Genomic DNA, 13,623 nt, shown 5'->3' with positions numbered 1-13,623 from the left:
CATACAAAGACATGCATGCACAAACACACTACTCTCAGTGATAAATTCAAGGAGGGGAGGATGCATTTTCGAAAACCATTCAAACAGGGCCCTTGATTGATTGATTCATTGATTGAATCAGGTGCCGTAGTGCTGGCCAGTATTTTCCTACTGCTGCCATGAAGAGGAATCAAGTCAGTCTGTGATGGCTCTTCTAGCAGCAAAATCCCTCTTTCTGAGTGTGGGAAAGAAGCCAGACAGACAGGCTACTCAGAACGCTAATCCTTTTCTAAACAGACACACCATTTAAACTCTTTTCAATGGCATGCTATGCACTAATCCGATAAATAGCAATTATGGAACGTGTATTCATATCATAATTGAAGGATACCTATATGTAAGATGATGATACTCAATATTTCAGTCCAACTCACACCATCTAACCGAATAATATCCAAGTTACTAGTTCCTGTAATTAATGCTGAATTATCCAGTGGAGGGAAAAAATATATTACAGACTAGACAGGCCAGCTTGCAGACACAAGGTCCCACTATTCAGGTGACTGTTAACTTGCTTTCCATTTGAAGTGACAGCACTCAAAAGAGCAGCAGGTAACGTCAACCCCCCCACCCCCATCTTTATGAAGCCTATATGCAGTATAATAGCCTATTGTTCAGTATCTTAATGCTCTGACAGCTGTCACAGAAACTCCCAACCAAGGCTACAAATGTGGTTTTTAATGGTATTTTCTTGGTTCCATTCCTTCATATAGACTCATCCATAAAAGGACTTGATAGGTGAATCGTCAGAGATGGATATCAATCCAGTCCTTTCACCTGTCAGTGGTCATCTAGGAAACTGATTCATGCGACAGTAAGACCATTGGGACAGAGTCATGTAGGTTATATAACATATCTACCTCTGCAGTATAGAGGGGTCTATCTGACTCATGTGTGTCCATAGAACTAGAATCTATAGAAAGGGCTTGGAACCTTTAACCTCTAACTCTAAGTTTACATACACCTTAGCCAAATACATTTCAACTCAGTTTTTCCACAATTCCTGAAATTTATTCCAAGTTAAAATTCCCTGTCTTAGGCCAGTTAGGATCACCACTTTATTTTAAGAATGTGAAATGTCAGAATAATACTAGAGAAGGATTTATTTCAGCTTTTATTTCTTTCATCACATTCCCAGTGGGTCAGAAGTTCACATACACTCAATTAGTATTTGTTAGCATTGCCTTTAAATTGTTTAACATGGGTCAAAAGTTTTGGGTAGCCTTCCACAAGCTTCCCACAATAAGTTGGGTGAATTTTGGTCCATTCCTCCTGACAGAGCTGGTGTAACTGTAAGCCTCCTTGTAAGCCTCCTTGCTCGCACACACTTTTTCAGTTCTGCCCACAAATTTTCTATGGGATTGAGGTCAGGGCTTTGTGATGTCCACTCCAATACCTTAACTTTGTTGTCCTTAAGTCATTTTGCCACAACTTTGGAAGTATGCTTGGGGTCATTGTCCATTTGGAAGACCCATTTGCAACCAAGCTTCAACTTCCTGACTGATGTCATGAGATGTTGCTTCAATATATCCACATAATTTTCCTCCCTCATGATGCCATCTATTTTGTGAAGTGCACCAGTCCCTCCTGCAGCAAAGCACCCCCACAACATGATGCTGCCACACCCGTGCTTCACGGTTGGAATGGTGTTCTTCGGCTTGCAAGCCTCCCCCTTTTTCCTCCAAACATATCGATGGTCATTATGGCCAAACAGTTCTATTTTTGTTTCATCAGACCAGAGGACATTTCTCCAAAAAGTACGATCTTTGTCCTCATGTGCAGTTGCAAACCGTAATCTGGCTTTTTTACTGGCGGTTTTGGAGCAGTGGGTTCTTCCTTGCTGAGCGGCCTTTCAGGTTATGTCGATATAGGACTTGTTTAACTGTGGATATAGATACTTTTGTACCTGTTTCCTCCAGCATCCTTTGCTGTTGTTCTGGGATTGATTTGCACTTTTCGCAACAAAGTACGTTCATCTCTAGGAGACAGAACGCGTCTCCTTCCTAAGCGGTATGACGGCTGCGTGGTCCCATGGTGTTTATACTCGCGTACTATTGTTTGTACAGATGTACGTGGTACCTTCAGGCGTTTGGAAATTGCTCCCAAGGATGAACCAGACATGTGGAGGTCTACAATTTTTTTCTGAGGTCTTGACTGATTTCTTTTGATTTTCCTATGATGTCAAGCAAAGAGGCACTGAGTAAAAAGGTAGGCCTTGAAATACATCCACAGGTACACCTCCAATTGACTCAAATGATTTTAATTAGCCTATCAGAAGCTTCTAAAGCCATGACATCATTTTCTGGAATTTTCCAAGCTGTTTTAAGGCACAGTCAACTTAGTGTATGTAAACTTCTGACCCACTGGAATTGTGATACAGTGACTTATAAGTGAAATAATCTGTCTGTAAACAATTGTTGGAAATATTACTTGTGTCATGCACAAAGTAGATGTCCTAACCGACTTGCCAAAACTATAGTTTGTTCACAAGAAATTTGTGGAGTGGTTGAAAATTGAGTTTTAATGACTCCAACCTAAGTGTATGTAAACTTCCGACTTCAACTGTAGATTCTGTTTCTATGTGTGTTACAGTAGACAGGTGATCAGTGGTAAAGTGTTTTGATACCTTATGCTGAGTCATGTCCATATAATTTACAACTCAGTGCAGTGGCTGCAGACACGTTAGCCATCACGGGGTAGAGTTTTCAAGACCTCTTTCTGAACACCACTTATCTAGGGCAGTTTGGATTTCAACTTGATCAAATCACCTGATCAATAAGGTTTTTAATTGAATGGCTATCAACTAGGGCCATGTTTTTGAGAAATGTGTTGTTAATGACGTGATGGTTCACATGACCATATTCTTAGGGCTTCTCTGAGTCAGCCTACTATATGTGCTTTTAAAACTGTTATAACCATTATATTCAGATTTATTTCGTTTTTGCTGCTAAATAATATGGCCCAAGGAGGATTGGGCACCACTGAGAGAGTGGGCTGATTCTGGATCGGTGTGACAGGTACGGCTAAATGGAACAAGGGACAGAGACCTGCCAACCCACAAACACCGCTGTCACATCACTCTAAGGAGGTCACCGTAATCAGATTATCCCGGGTAAACAGTCAGGCTCACTACTCTAGCCTCAGCCTGGCAAACAACAACACAGAGAGAAAGGCAGAAACACACACACACACACTACAAATTCGGTGAGTGTGTAGAGGAGAGGTTGGCAGGCCAGCAAAGGTGGTGGAGAAGAAACAGAGAAGCTGTGGGGCCTAAAGCTTCTCCGTAACCGCAGTGATGCCAAACAGGCGGCGGTTTGAAGAGGATATCTGAGACCTGTACACTTGGACAATGAGCTGAGGTGTAACCCTAAACTAAGAAGAACCGCTGTTTATCCCCCTTGCTCTCTATCCCTCTCCTTCTACCTCCCCAATCTCTCTCACCTATTTCTCTATCTTTCTTCTCCCTCTCTGACCCTCTCTTTCCTCCCTCATCTTTGTAACCTTTCCTTTCTTCCCCATCTCTTTTGCTTCCTTCTCTCTCTTCCTTTGCTTTCTCCTCTCGCTTCATCTCTCTCTCCCACCCTCCGGGCTTCAATATAAACAATCATCTTTAAGTCATCGGCTGATCACATGCCTGAATACTTTGTTTGTTTTCAATGGGACGTTTTCAATGGGACGTTTTCAATTGTTTTCAGTGGGACGCGTCATCCATAGAGGAAGGAGACAGCTTGACAGATTGAGACACTCCTTTGAAATCATCTTTTCACACGGAGGAATTATAAGTGAAGGAATTGACATTTGTGCAGAGAGGCTGACAGCTGGATGACTCAACACAGCCCAGTGTCGGGAGGGAAGTTCTGCGCTGTTGTTCAAGGCTTCACCGTCCAATCTGATCCCTATCGTTACAGTTACTGAGGGAGAGGTGGCTTTTTATATGGTGGCTCTCGCTACATCACAGCTTCGCAAACCAGAGAGCGATTAGGAACATTTTGGAAGATCTGTGAGCAGGGTGTCTTTAAGCTACAGATACTCCAGATCGCTCTGTCTCGCTCCATCAAAAAGCCCTGTACTCAGCATCCTGTACCCTCAACTCGTATCTCTACACCCCATCCCCCATGCTCACGTCCCACACAGACAGACACACGCACACACACACACACAGTGTGTATACCCCCCCCCCCCCCCCCCCCCCCGATACACCAACATCTGCAACTGCGTCTTTAAACAGCAAGTAGCACAAAGGACCAAAAATAGCTTGGCGAGCTGCAGAGCAGAACTGCTCTCCTTGAGGAGGGGTGGTAGAAAGAGGAGGGTGAGAGGAGAGGATCGGAGGAGGAGGGGAGAAATGACAAGGGAAAGATGGCAGAGAGAGCCAGCTCTCCAGGGCTGATCTTACTCTGTCATTCTCAACTCAACTGTCTGTGTGTCAAACAGAAAACTTCTATTTCATTTCATCCACACAACACTTAAATGAACCCATCAACACAAGGGTTAACGGTACGTACAGTACTGTACATTCTGTACGTGCCCACTCATCCATCCTCTGTTAAATGGATTTCGTATACTATACTGCCCTTAACTGGAAACTGGGACTAAAACAGGCAAGAATAGAGTCCGTCTACGACCTATATGGCAATCAAATGTGTATGCATGGCTGATTAAACATGCAAATAAACCAAAGGAAAGAATGAACGTATTCCCATTCTGAGTGTGATTTGCCCCCAAATGTCACATAAAAATATATAAAATATATTTGACATGAAATAGGAAAGGACTCATTTGGAGCGAATGGGTCAGAAATGAAATCTTTGAGATGGCAGCAGACACACTGTGGTATGAGTGGAGTGGGAGACGAGTGTTGGCATACTCACTGTTGCTAGACTTGAGGTCTCTGTGTATAACCGGTACAAAGGTCTGATTGTGCAGGTAGTCCATCCCCGTGGCGATCTGCACGGCCCAGTTCACCAGCACCCTGGGGGGTACCTTCTTCCCAGCTAGGGCTCTGTTCAGGGCCCCCCCGCGGGCGTACTCCATCACCAGGCAGAGGTTGGGCTCTCGCAGGCACACCCCTATCAGGTTGATGATGTTGGGGTGTCTGAGCATCCAGAAAAGCCTAGCCTCTTGTCGTACGCTTTCAGCTGTGGCGCTAATGTCCTCGTCAGGGTCCTGCCTGGCAGCTTTAACTGCCACCTCCTCCCCTTGCCACATCCCTCTATACACCTTCCCAAACCCCCCTGCCCCAATCACCTCCTCCAGCACCAGCTCCGTGAAGTCGATCTCCAGGGGGCACCCCTCAGGCACCCCACCCGCCACCAGCCCTCCTGGGGCTAGCTGCTGGTAGCTGCCGGCGTCCCTCCGAGTAACGTAGTTGCATGGGAAGATACCCACCTTGTCCTGGATCTTGCCCGTCCACCAGCCCTCGTCCCCGGACACTTTGGAGTCCTTGGAGAGGACCTCCAGGAGGTCCCCGCGCCGCAGGGTCAGCTCCTCGTCTGCCGTGGCCTCGTAGTCAAACACGGCCATCCAGTAGGGGTTGGAGGTGGTAGAGCTGCCAGGGTGGGAGTCTGGAGAACCAGAGGAGGAGTTCCAGCTGCTGCCATTCTCAGCCTGGACAGCTGTAGCAGAACACACCGGGGGAGCAGGGGTCATATGTGGGGGCATGGAGGAAAGAGGGGGGCCATAAGGGGGGCCAAGGGGACCAACGAGCATGAGGCCAGGGGGAGGAGGGTCGCAGCAGCCCCCACAGCTGGTGCAGGGCAGGGGGGCTGCTGTGCTGCTCGCTCTGGCATATGGGTCCATGGCTGCTCGGCTGCTGGTCAGCGCTGTGGGCCTGCCCTCTGTCAACTCACGCACAAAATCCATGCAGGGCCCATCAGCTGAATCCAGGCCTCCTTAACCAGAGGAGAGACAGATCAGTGGGCAGGCAGGCCAAAGCTCCACTGTCCCATCACTGTCCCCGTTTACTGGGGTAGTTCCAGTTCCTGTCACCAATCATGTGTGTGTAGCAGTCTGTATTACCATGTATAATGCAGTGTGTATTTAACATGTATTTCTACAACAGGTTCTCTCTGGGGTGTGTTTCTAAAGGGAAAAGGCAATCAGGGCAGAACCATGGCCATCCCTGAGAGAGGCTACTGTTTATTATTCAATGGTATGGTCTAGAAAGCTACCAGAGTGTCAAGGCTGGCCTGGGAAAATCCCAAAGTAGACCCTCTTCAGTACTGTGAGATCAGGTCCTTGTGGATGGTATAGCTTTGAGCTGCTCAGGAGAGCATGGTCAGGATCTGAACACGGGTCTCTGTAACATCCCACACTGCTTTTACAACTAGGGTATCTCTGAGCATCTATTGCTATTTCATATTAGACTACTGATTGTCTCCCTCTCAAGATTCAGCAAGCGCCGGATGGTTCATTGAGTGGACCACAAAAGTTGAGTTTATTATGGCGTCTTACCCTTTTTAGTTCCTTACATTTTTGCCCTAATGAGTAATAAGACATAGCCAACGCTGCACTTCATGCCGCCTCATTGAGAACAGATCCTGACTCAGCGATTTAAAGAGGCTAGCTCCTCTCCTTCAAGATTATAAGAGGCCAAAGACAGCGAGGAAGCTACACGACAACTGAAGGAGATCGCACATCTAAATAGGCTATTTGTAGATCAATTGCACCACATGTAACAAAACATTCTGATTCTAAATAGTGTCATCTGTATAGTTTAACATCCTCTGAGCAAGGATCGTTGTTATTTCCAAACAAGCACAGAGCAGAAGAATATCGCTTGTCTGACATCTCGTTATTACATGGTCATTGGCTTTTTGAAAGCGATGAATTACAGCAATTTGTCTTGACCTCGTATTTTGTTGAAATATCGTTTGAAATATTTCCCTACTTTGATGCTGCCTCTTCTAGATCATGTAGGCCTACACCGATACACGTATAAGCCAGTTCAATGTCCTTAAATAGCATACTCGTCCATTTTTAGATGGGGAATTACGGCGGACAGCAGTCAGGCAAAGACAATTGAGTGCCTGTACGTTTCGCATCTTTGTAGTCAGCGCACATCAATGATTGATCGTTTGTCTTGTTACATTGTCCGGCCTAAGTTCTGCGCACGGTAATGTTTCAATAAACGCGATACAGTGAGTCTACACGAACGCGCGAGTCCAGAGACACTGGTACAGCACGGTCTGTTTTTGCCATTATTATCTAACCTTTATTTTGTAGGCTACAAGACGATGCTCATTCAAAACATCTGATACATGTGTAATCATAAGCAATAGCCTTGTCTACTTATATGGATACGATGTTGCACATTTCAGTTATTTGTGATCTAAGATCCCGCACCTGCTGGCTCTACGGAATATATTTCAGTGCTTTTCGACACCTTCACACGCTAGGTTTGAGAACGAAATAGCCTACCATAACAATAAATGGTGGGTTTTGTGAAGGCATCACGCTGTAATTCCAATTGCAAATAGTTGTGTAGCTCTGATCCGAGTTGACGTGATTCAAATAAGGCGATTAATCCTCTACAGTAACGTGTTTCTTTGGCTATGATAGACCATCTTCGAGGCATTAATAATAATTATAATAATGTAACAGGCCTAATAAAAGCCTAATCCTCCCTTTTAGTGCAACATATAATTAGAATCCAGTCTTTATGTGTATATTGCATCTTGTCTTCTGGTTCAAATAAACCAAATATTAAATATTCAAATATTTACGGGAAAAAAGCCTGGACACCGTGCATCACAACATCCATTGACATTGTCGCATGGGCGTGTGATCGCATCCAAATATCCACCATCAGATTCCATAATCCAATTCCACAAAATGAATAGTCTTGGAGTCCTTACTCATCTGGGTCAGTCGGGTGGCCAGTTGTCCTTCACAATCAAATCGCTTTTTTCTCCAAAAGACGTGCCATTTCTAGACGCAGCTGTCAGTATCTAGGCTGACTTTGTATCCAAATACACCGGCTGGACTGGGTGGAATAAGCCGTTGTATTCTGGGTAATGTAGTTTCTTGAGTAGCCTACGTCCACATATCCCTTAATATGTCATAGTTTGGACATAGCTTGGATGAACAAATTAACTTTTGCTTCAAATTGATTATGACAAAATAGGGTCTTAAAATATTCTATCTATCTGTTAGACTTTTTAAACATTTTTATTTTTATGGGTAGCCTTTAAAGTCAATGCATTGCTGTACAATAAGCAGCCTATACTGGTCATTGTCAAGTAGCCTAGGTCATTAGGCTGATGCTTTGTGGATCAGTTGAATGAAATATTTTTTTAATGGTGTGTGTATAAAATTGTGTAGCCTGCGTTTGTCATGTGCACATGTGTTTGTGTGAGAGAGTATGCACGTGTGTGTCTCCAATTATCACACAACATACTCTCTAGGAAAGTATACAGATATATTTTATTGCAACTTACAACAACAAGCTTAATGCATTACAATTCCATCACAATTTGAGGGATGTTTATCGAGCAGATATCTGGAGACAATACAACACTGCCTAAATGAAACCTTAGCCCCACACTGCCCCCTGGTGGTTAGGATGGATGACACCTAGGCATTATAGGGGGCAGCTTCACTTTCTGCATCTTCCCTCTCCGTGGCTCCATTGGCTCCCTCACCCAGTCCACCTCCAGCCTCCCATACATGCTTTCTCCAGAGGGGTCCATGGTGTGGCTGTTGAGCTGCCAGGGCAGGGGCAGCTCATGGTGGAACTGGGAGGGGGGCCTCTCAAACGACGACTCCCTTAAATGGATCTTCCGCACCACCCTTTGGCCCAGGGACACTTGGCTGGCCTTCCTGGTCTGAAAAGGGGACAGGGTGCAGGAGTTGCGCTGGGCAGCCCCTGGGACATCCAGAGGGCCAAGAGTGGTCAGTCTGGCCCTTGGGGAGCGGAAGCCATATTGGGATACAAGCTTGTACAGGCTCTCCCTCCAGTTGGAGTCCATCTTACCCTTGACGGGCTTCAGTCTGAAGTGTTGTGGGCTGTCTGGAAGTTGCACCAGACTAGCCTCCTTGCTCACCCCCATGGAGCTCACCCCAGAGTCACTGGGGGCCTTGGTGGTGGGGAGCTGGCTGCACAACTGCTTATGGGTCTTGGATGTCTTGTAGAGTTCTATGATGGTGGGGTCATATACCTGTACGTGCCCTTCCTCCGGGATCTCCACAATGCTGTCCCACTTGGCTGTGGACAGAGAGAATTTGCGGAATTTCTTTGGTAAGCGGTGGGGGCGCATGAAGTCGTCCCCTGGTGGGCTGAGTCCCGGCTCCTCTTTCAGGATAGAAGATTCATGGTTACACCCAAGGGACCTAATGAGAGGGAGGTCAGGAGTCCGCATGTGATCTGTTTACAGAGAGTGAGAGACAGAAATAGACAGTAAAATATAAAAGAGAGGAGAGTGAAAGGAAAGGGAGAAATAGGGCAGAGACTGATAATGATTAAGCTAAAAAATAATATATTAAATAATATACAACAATAAACTATTATTTAATGAATTATGTCTTGCCACACCATCACCCATGAACCATCACATTGAAAGACTTCCAAGATTTATCTCCATGAAACACCACGATTACTAATTAGGGCAGAAAATCAGCATTTGCCTCCCCCTGATTGAAATCAAAAGTTTTCCATCGGCAGACGCTGCCAGTTTAATAAGCACCAGCAGTACTGCCCTGGAGAGCAGAGGCCTGATTGGGTACTGAGCGATGAGAGTGGTAGCTAAGCGCCCTGGGTACAAGAAGAGAAGGACCAATGATGCTTGGGAACCAGTCAGTCACTACTTTGAAAGGGACTGCTCATTCGCTAGTAATATACATAGCAAAAAGACCCAAAACAGACTGGCATCAATGCTAGGTTGTTTTTACAGATTGGCATTCACAATATCAAGTATATACAATGATCACATAATGTCAACACATGATGTATTCGCTTTCATAGCATATTGAGGAATGTCACGCCCTGACCATAGTTTGCTTTGTATGTTTTATGTTTTGGTTGGTCAGGGTGTGATCTGTGTGGGCATTCTATGTTGTATGTCTGGTTTGTATATTTCTATGTGTTTGGCCTGATATGGTTCTCAATCAGAGACAGGTGTTTTGCGTTGTCTCTGATTGGGAACCATATTTAGGTAGCCTGTTTTGTATTGTGGGTTGTGGGTTATTGTCTATGTTATGTTGCATGTTAGCACATTGTTTATATAGCGGTCACGGTCGTTTTATTCGTTTTGTTTTGTAAGTTTGTTTAAGTGTTCTTCATTAAAGATAGAAGAATGTATTCAAACCACGCTGCGCTTTGGTCCGCTTCTTACGACGATCGTGACAAGGAAAAAGTTTGAAAATAATATTATATGTTAGTAATGTAAGTGCCTTAATGTAATGTAAGTGCCTTAATGTGTTTGGACCCCAGGAAGGAGAGCTTATGGGGATCCCTATATTTTTTTAACTGTACTAAGCCATCATGTAAAATGATGAACATTGCCATTGTGCACTGGAAGCAACATGTTGACAATCATATATGCAATTAAACAAATGTACTGGTCATGACAGTCATATTGGGCCTTATAGATCCACAAATTGTACCTTGCTCTGAGCTTGGAGTGCCGTTGTCCTTTGCAGTGCACTCCAAGGGACCTGAGAAGAGAGAGGAGAAAAGGGAGGGGGGTGGGGGGTTTAATTCAAATTGCATGTCAAATACATTTCCTGTATTGAATTGAATTGAAAGAGAGTATAATCCAAATGTTTAGTTTCAAAATGACACTACTCTGGGAAACAAAGCAAACCGTACTGGAGTCCCTGTGTACATATGGCCTGGACAGCCTTCCGCCGACGGGTTTGGCGGGAGCATCTGTAGATTTTTTGTGCTCCAGATCATCAGACAGTTTTCTTTCTAGATGTTTATAGAGCCTGTGGTTGTGAGGAGTTGTGAGGGGAAATGAATAAACATATAATAAACACAAATCATACCTGCTAACAATAGTGGTTGATTTGTGACAGTTTTTTTTAATGGAAATGTCAACCACCCTCAGTTCCTTTGATTTGAGCACTACTCACATCTTGGGTACGTCTTCATTGGCCTGCATTCTATTCAGCAGGCTGGTCTTGTTGTCAATGCCGTAGACCCGGCTCAGGATGTTCTTGGCCATCTCTCGCAGTTCCATCGCTGGGTCTAGGAGAACCTCCGCCAGCAAGTACAGGTGTTTGTCCTGGAAGTGATCTAGCTGATCTAAGTTCTTCATGGCCTCCAGGCGTTTCCAGTGGGGGTTCCCCTTCTGGATATGTTTTAGGAGGCAGAAGGTGAGGTTATTTATGATCTCCGGAGGGATGTCGTAGGTCTGGAACATGCTGAGCAGGGCCTCTGTGCAGTTCTCATAGACATCACTGTCCATACCCTCCATGGTCAACATCAGGGATTTCATGACTTCCACCAAATCCACATCAGGTCTGGAGACCAGCCATATGCTCTCGGAGATATGCTTCAGAAGCTTGTTTTTGTCATCTTCGGGTGGGGATTCATACTCGGTTGGGGTGTCAAACAGCTTAGGCATGGGGATTGGTTTGTTGAGTCTTGCTTCTTTGGCCTTAGCGAGGATGACGGTGACTACTGGTGAGTGCTCTGGTTCATCCTCTGACTGTGACAATGGTCTGCAAAGGGCTTTGGCCTCCTTTGGCAAAACTGCCTTGGGTGGCTCCTGCTTCAGATTCCAGTTACGCAGCACTGAGTTGGGGAGGAAGCCGTCTGGAGCCACGGGCCAGTCCAGAAGAAGTGTGTCTGGGGGGAGAGGCTCGAATGGTGTTTGAGACTTGTCCCCGTCTCCTGACCCTTCCATTGGCTCGTCCTCCAGATTCAATTCTTCCTCCAAAGTTTTAACCAATCGGAGAGCACAAGACCAGGAACCTGTGAGAAAGGAAATGATTGCCTTAACTATCATTTATAACATGTAAACTTGACTATTTTATAAAACATGTAATTACACCCTAATACTTTAAGTGTGGTCACTTTGCTTAACATAACAAGTGAGGCTGATCCACTCACCTGGTTTATCCCTTTTTACAATTGGTGGAGTTGGTGCCCGAATCATCAGAGAGTTCTTCTTCCTGTCCCTGTTCAGCACGTCCAGTACATTCTTACATCCTGCGCTTTCTGGCCTCACAACATCAAGTACCGCTGGGGTCTCATTCAACTCTGGCGTGGCCTGCCCAGGCTTCAGGAACATCCGTGGCACCAAATACATATCATAGCAGCTCTGGGAGCGAGGTAGAAACGGGATGGGATCCTCTAGGATGTCATCCGCGGGGGCCAGGTCCAGTACCTGCTGCAGCAGCCTGGCAGGCAGGTAGCGCAGGCCGAAGATGATGCAGATGGTGCCTCCAAAGCAGGCCAGAAGGTCCCCGCGGGTGTTAGCGAAGCACAACTGACTAATCGGCATACCCAGGCGTATCTCGGCCAACTGCACACCCCGAGTCTCCCACACTTCCAAAGTGCCCCCAGGTCCCGACACCACCACCAACCCCAGAGCAGCGCAGTAATCCAGGCAAGAGATGGAGGTCGGGGGGTTCCTCTCCATCCACAAACACCCTCCACTAGGCAAGGAGAAGAAGAGAAGACTATAGTTGGGGGAAACAGCAAATACCTGACCAGAGAGGAGTCGGGAGAGAACCAGGTCAGAGGAGCAACTCACCCTGGCCAGAGGTGCGACCTCCACATGGATTTCCCCCATCTCTACCTCCCATATGCTGAACTGCTTGTCTGAGCCATAGCAGCAGAGCTGGGGCCTGGGCCCGGCCAGGCTGCTCATCTGTAAGATAGCACCATCATGGGCCTTCCTGGCGGGGAAGCCCAGTCGGTGGGGGGAGAGCAGCTGGAGCTTCCCGTTGCGGTGGCCACTGAACACCAGGCAGGGTAGGGGGCTGACCCCGGCCCACTCCGCCCCACCCACCATCACCGCCTCCAGGCACATCACGCTGTCATCCAAGTCCTGGTCCCTGGAGGTCCGGATGATCCGCTTAGCTGTGCAAGGGCACAAAGCCATGTCTAGCACCAGGACCTCTGGACTACCACTGGCCACAAACAACTCCTTCCGACCAGGGTTGTAGGCAAACCCCAGGGCCTGGTCCAGGAGGAGGAAGGGCCAGGAGAGAAGTAGCAACTCCCCGCTGGCGGGAGAGATCAGTCTTGCGATACTATCCTGCGACACAGCCAGGAGCTGTGCCTGTCCCTGACTGCTCTCGACCCGCCTCAGGAGCTGCATCCCACAGCCTGGGTCATTAAACAGCCTGTACAGGTTCTGGAGCCTCCAGATGGAGATTGACGAAGGGGAGTGGCACAGGATGCGGTGCTCTCCCAGCGGCCACAGGTTGCGTACCCCCCCAGGGTCATCCAGGAAGAGCTTGAGGAGGAGGTCCCCACTACAGCTCCACTCCTTCACCCAGCCATCCGGGGAGGAGGTGAGCAGCGTGTGGGTGCTGGGCCTCATGAGAACCGTGGACACGGAGCGGGCGTGGGCCCTGAACTCCTGCAGCAGGCTCCTAGTATCCCAGCTCCACACCTGAAGGGAGAGG

At 46.8% G+C, this 13,623-nt stretch overlaps 2 protein-coding genes across 4 annotated transcripts in view; both read right to left on the bottom strand.

Moving 5' to 3' along the window:
- LOC120018414 (mitogen-activated protein kinase kinase kinase 10-like) overlaps window positions 1-7,996 on the bottom strand; it is a 36,172-nt gene extending 28,176 nt beyond the window's left edge. The window contains exons 1-2 of one of the 3 annotated variants that reach the window (XM_038961597.1): window positions 7,767-7,996; window positions 4,914-5,933 (exon numbers count right to left, since the gene is read on the bottom strand). In XM_038961597.1, the coding sequence (XP_038817525.1) occupies window positions 4,914-5,904 (991 nt within the window). In that variant the 5' untranslated portion in view covers window positions 5,905-5,933; window positions 7,767-7,996. Of the gene's footprint in view, window positions 1-4,913; window positions 5,934-7,766 lie in introns of those variants that run through there. The other 2 variants (XM_038961596.1, XM_038961598.1) reach the window with 2 other exon arrangements.
- Window positions 7,997-8,477: 481 nt separating this feature from the next.
- Window positions 8,478-12,866, bottom strand: LOC120018824 (WD repeat-containing protein 87-like). Its single transcript, XM_038962039.1, has 6 exons — window positions 12,744-12,866; window positions 12,098-12,645; window positions 11,116-11,959; window positions 10,850-10,968; window positions 10,645-10,695; window positions 8,478-9,406 (listed from the first exon to the last, which is right to left on the bottom strand). Exons 1-6 carry the CDS (start codon window positions 12,767-12,769, stop codon window positions 8,601-8,603), a joined length of 2,394 nt encoding a protein of 797 aa, XP_038817967.1. The 5' UTR covers window positions 12,770-12,866; the 3' UTR covers window positions 8,478-8,600.
- Between the last annotated feature and the right edge of the window lie 757 nt (window positions 12,867-13,623).

Source organism: Salvelinus namaycush, chromosome 23 (assembly GCF_016432855.1).
Source record: "Salvelinus namaycush isolate Seneca chromosome 23, SaNama_1.0, whole genome shotgun sequence".
Taxonomy (NCBI): domain Eukaryota; kingdom Metazoa; phylum Chordata; class Actinopteri; order Salmoniformes; family Salmonidae; genus Salvelinus; species Salvelinus namaycush.
This window is presented reverse-complemented; position numbering and strand designations above follow the sequence as displayed.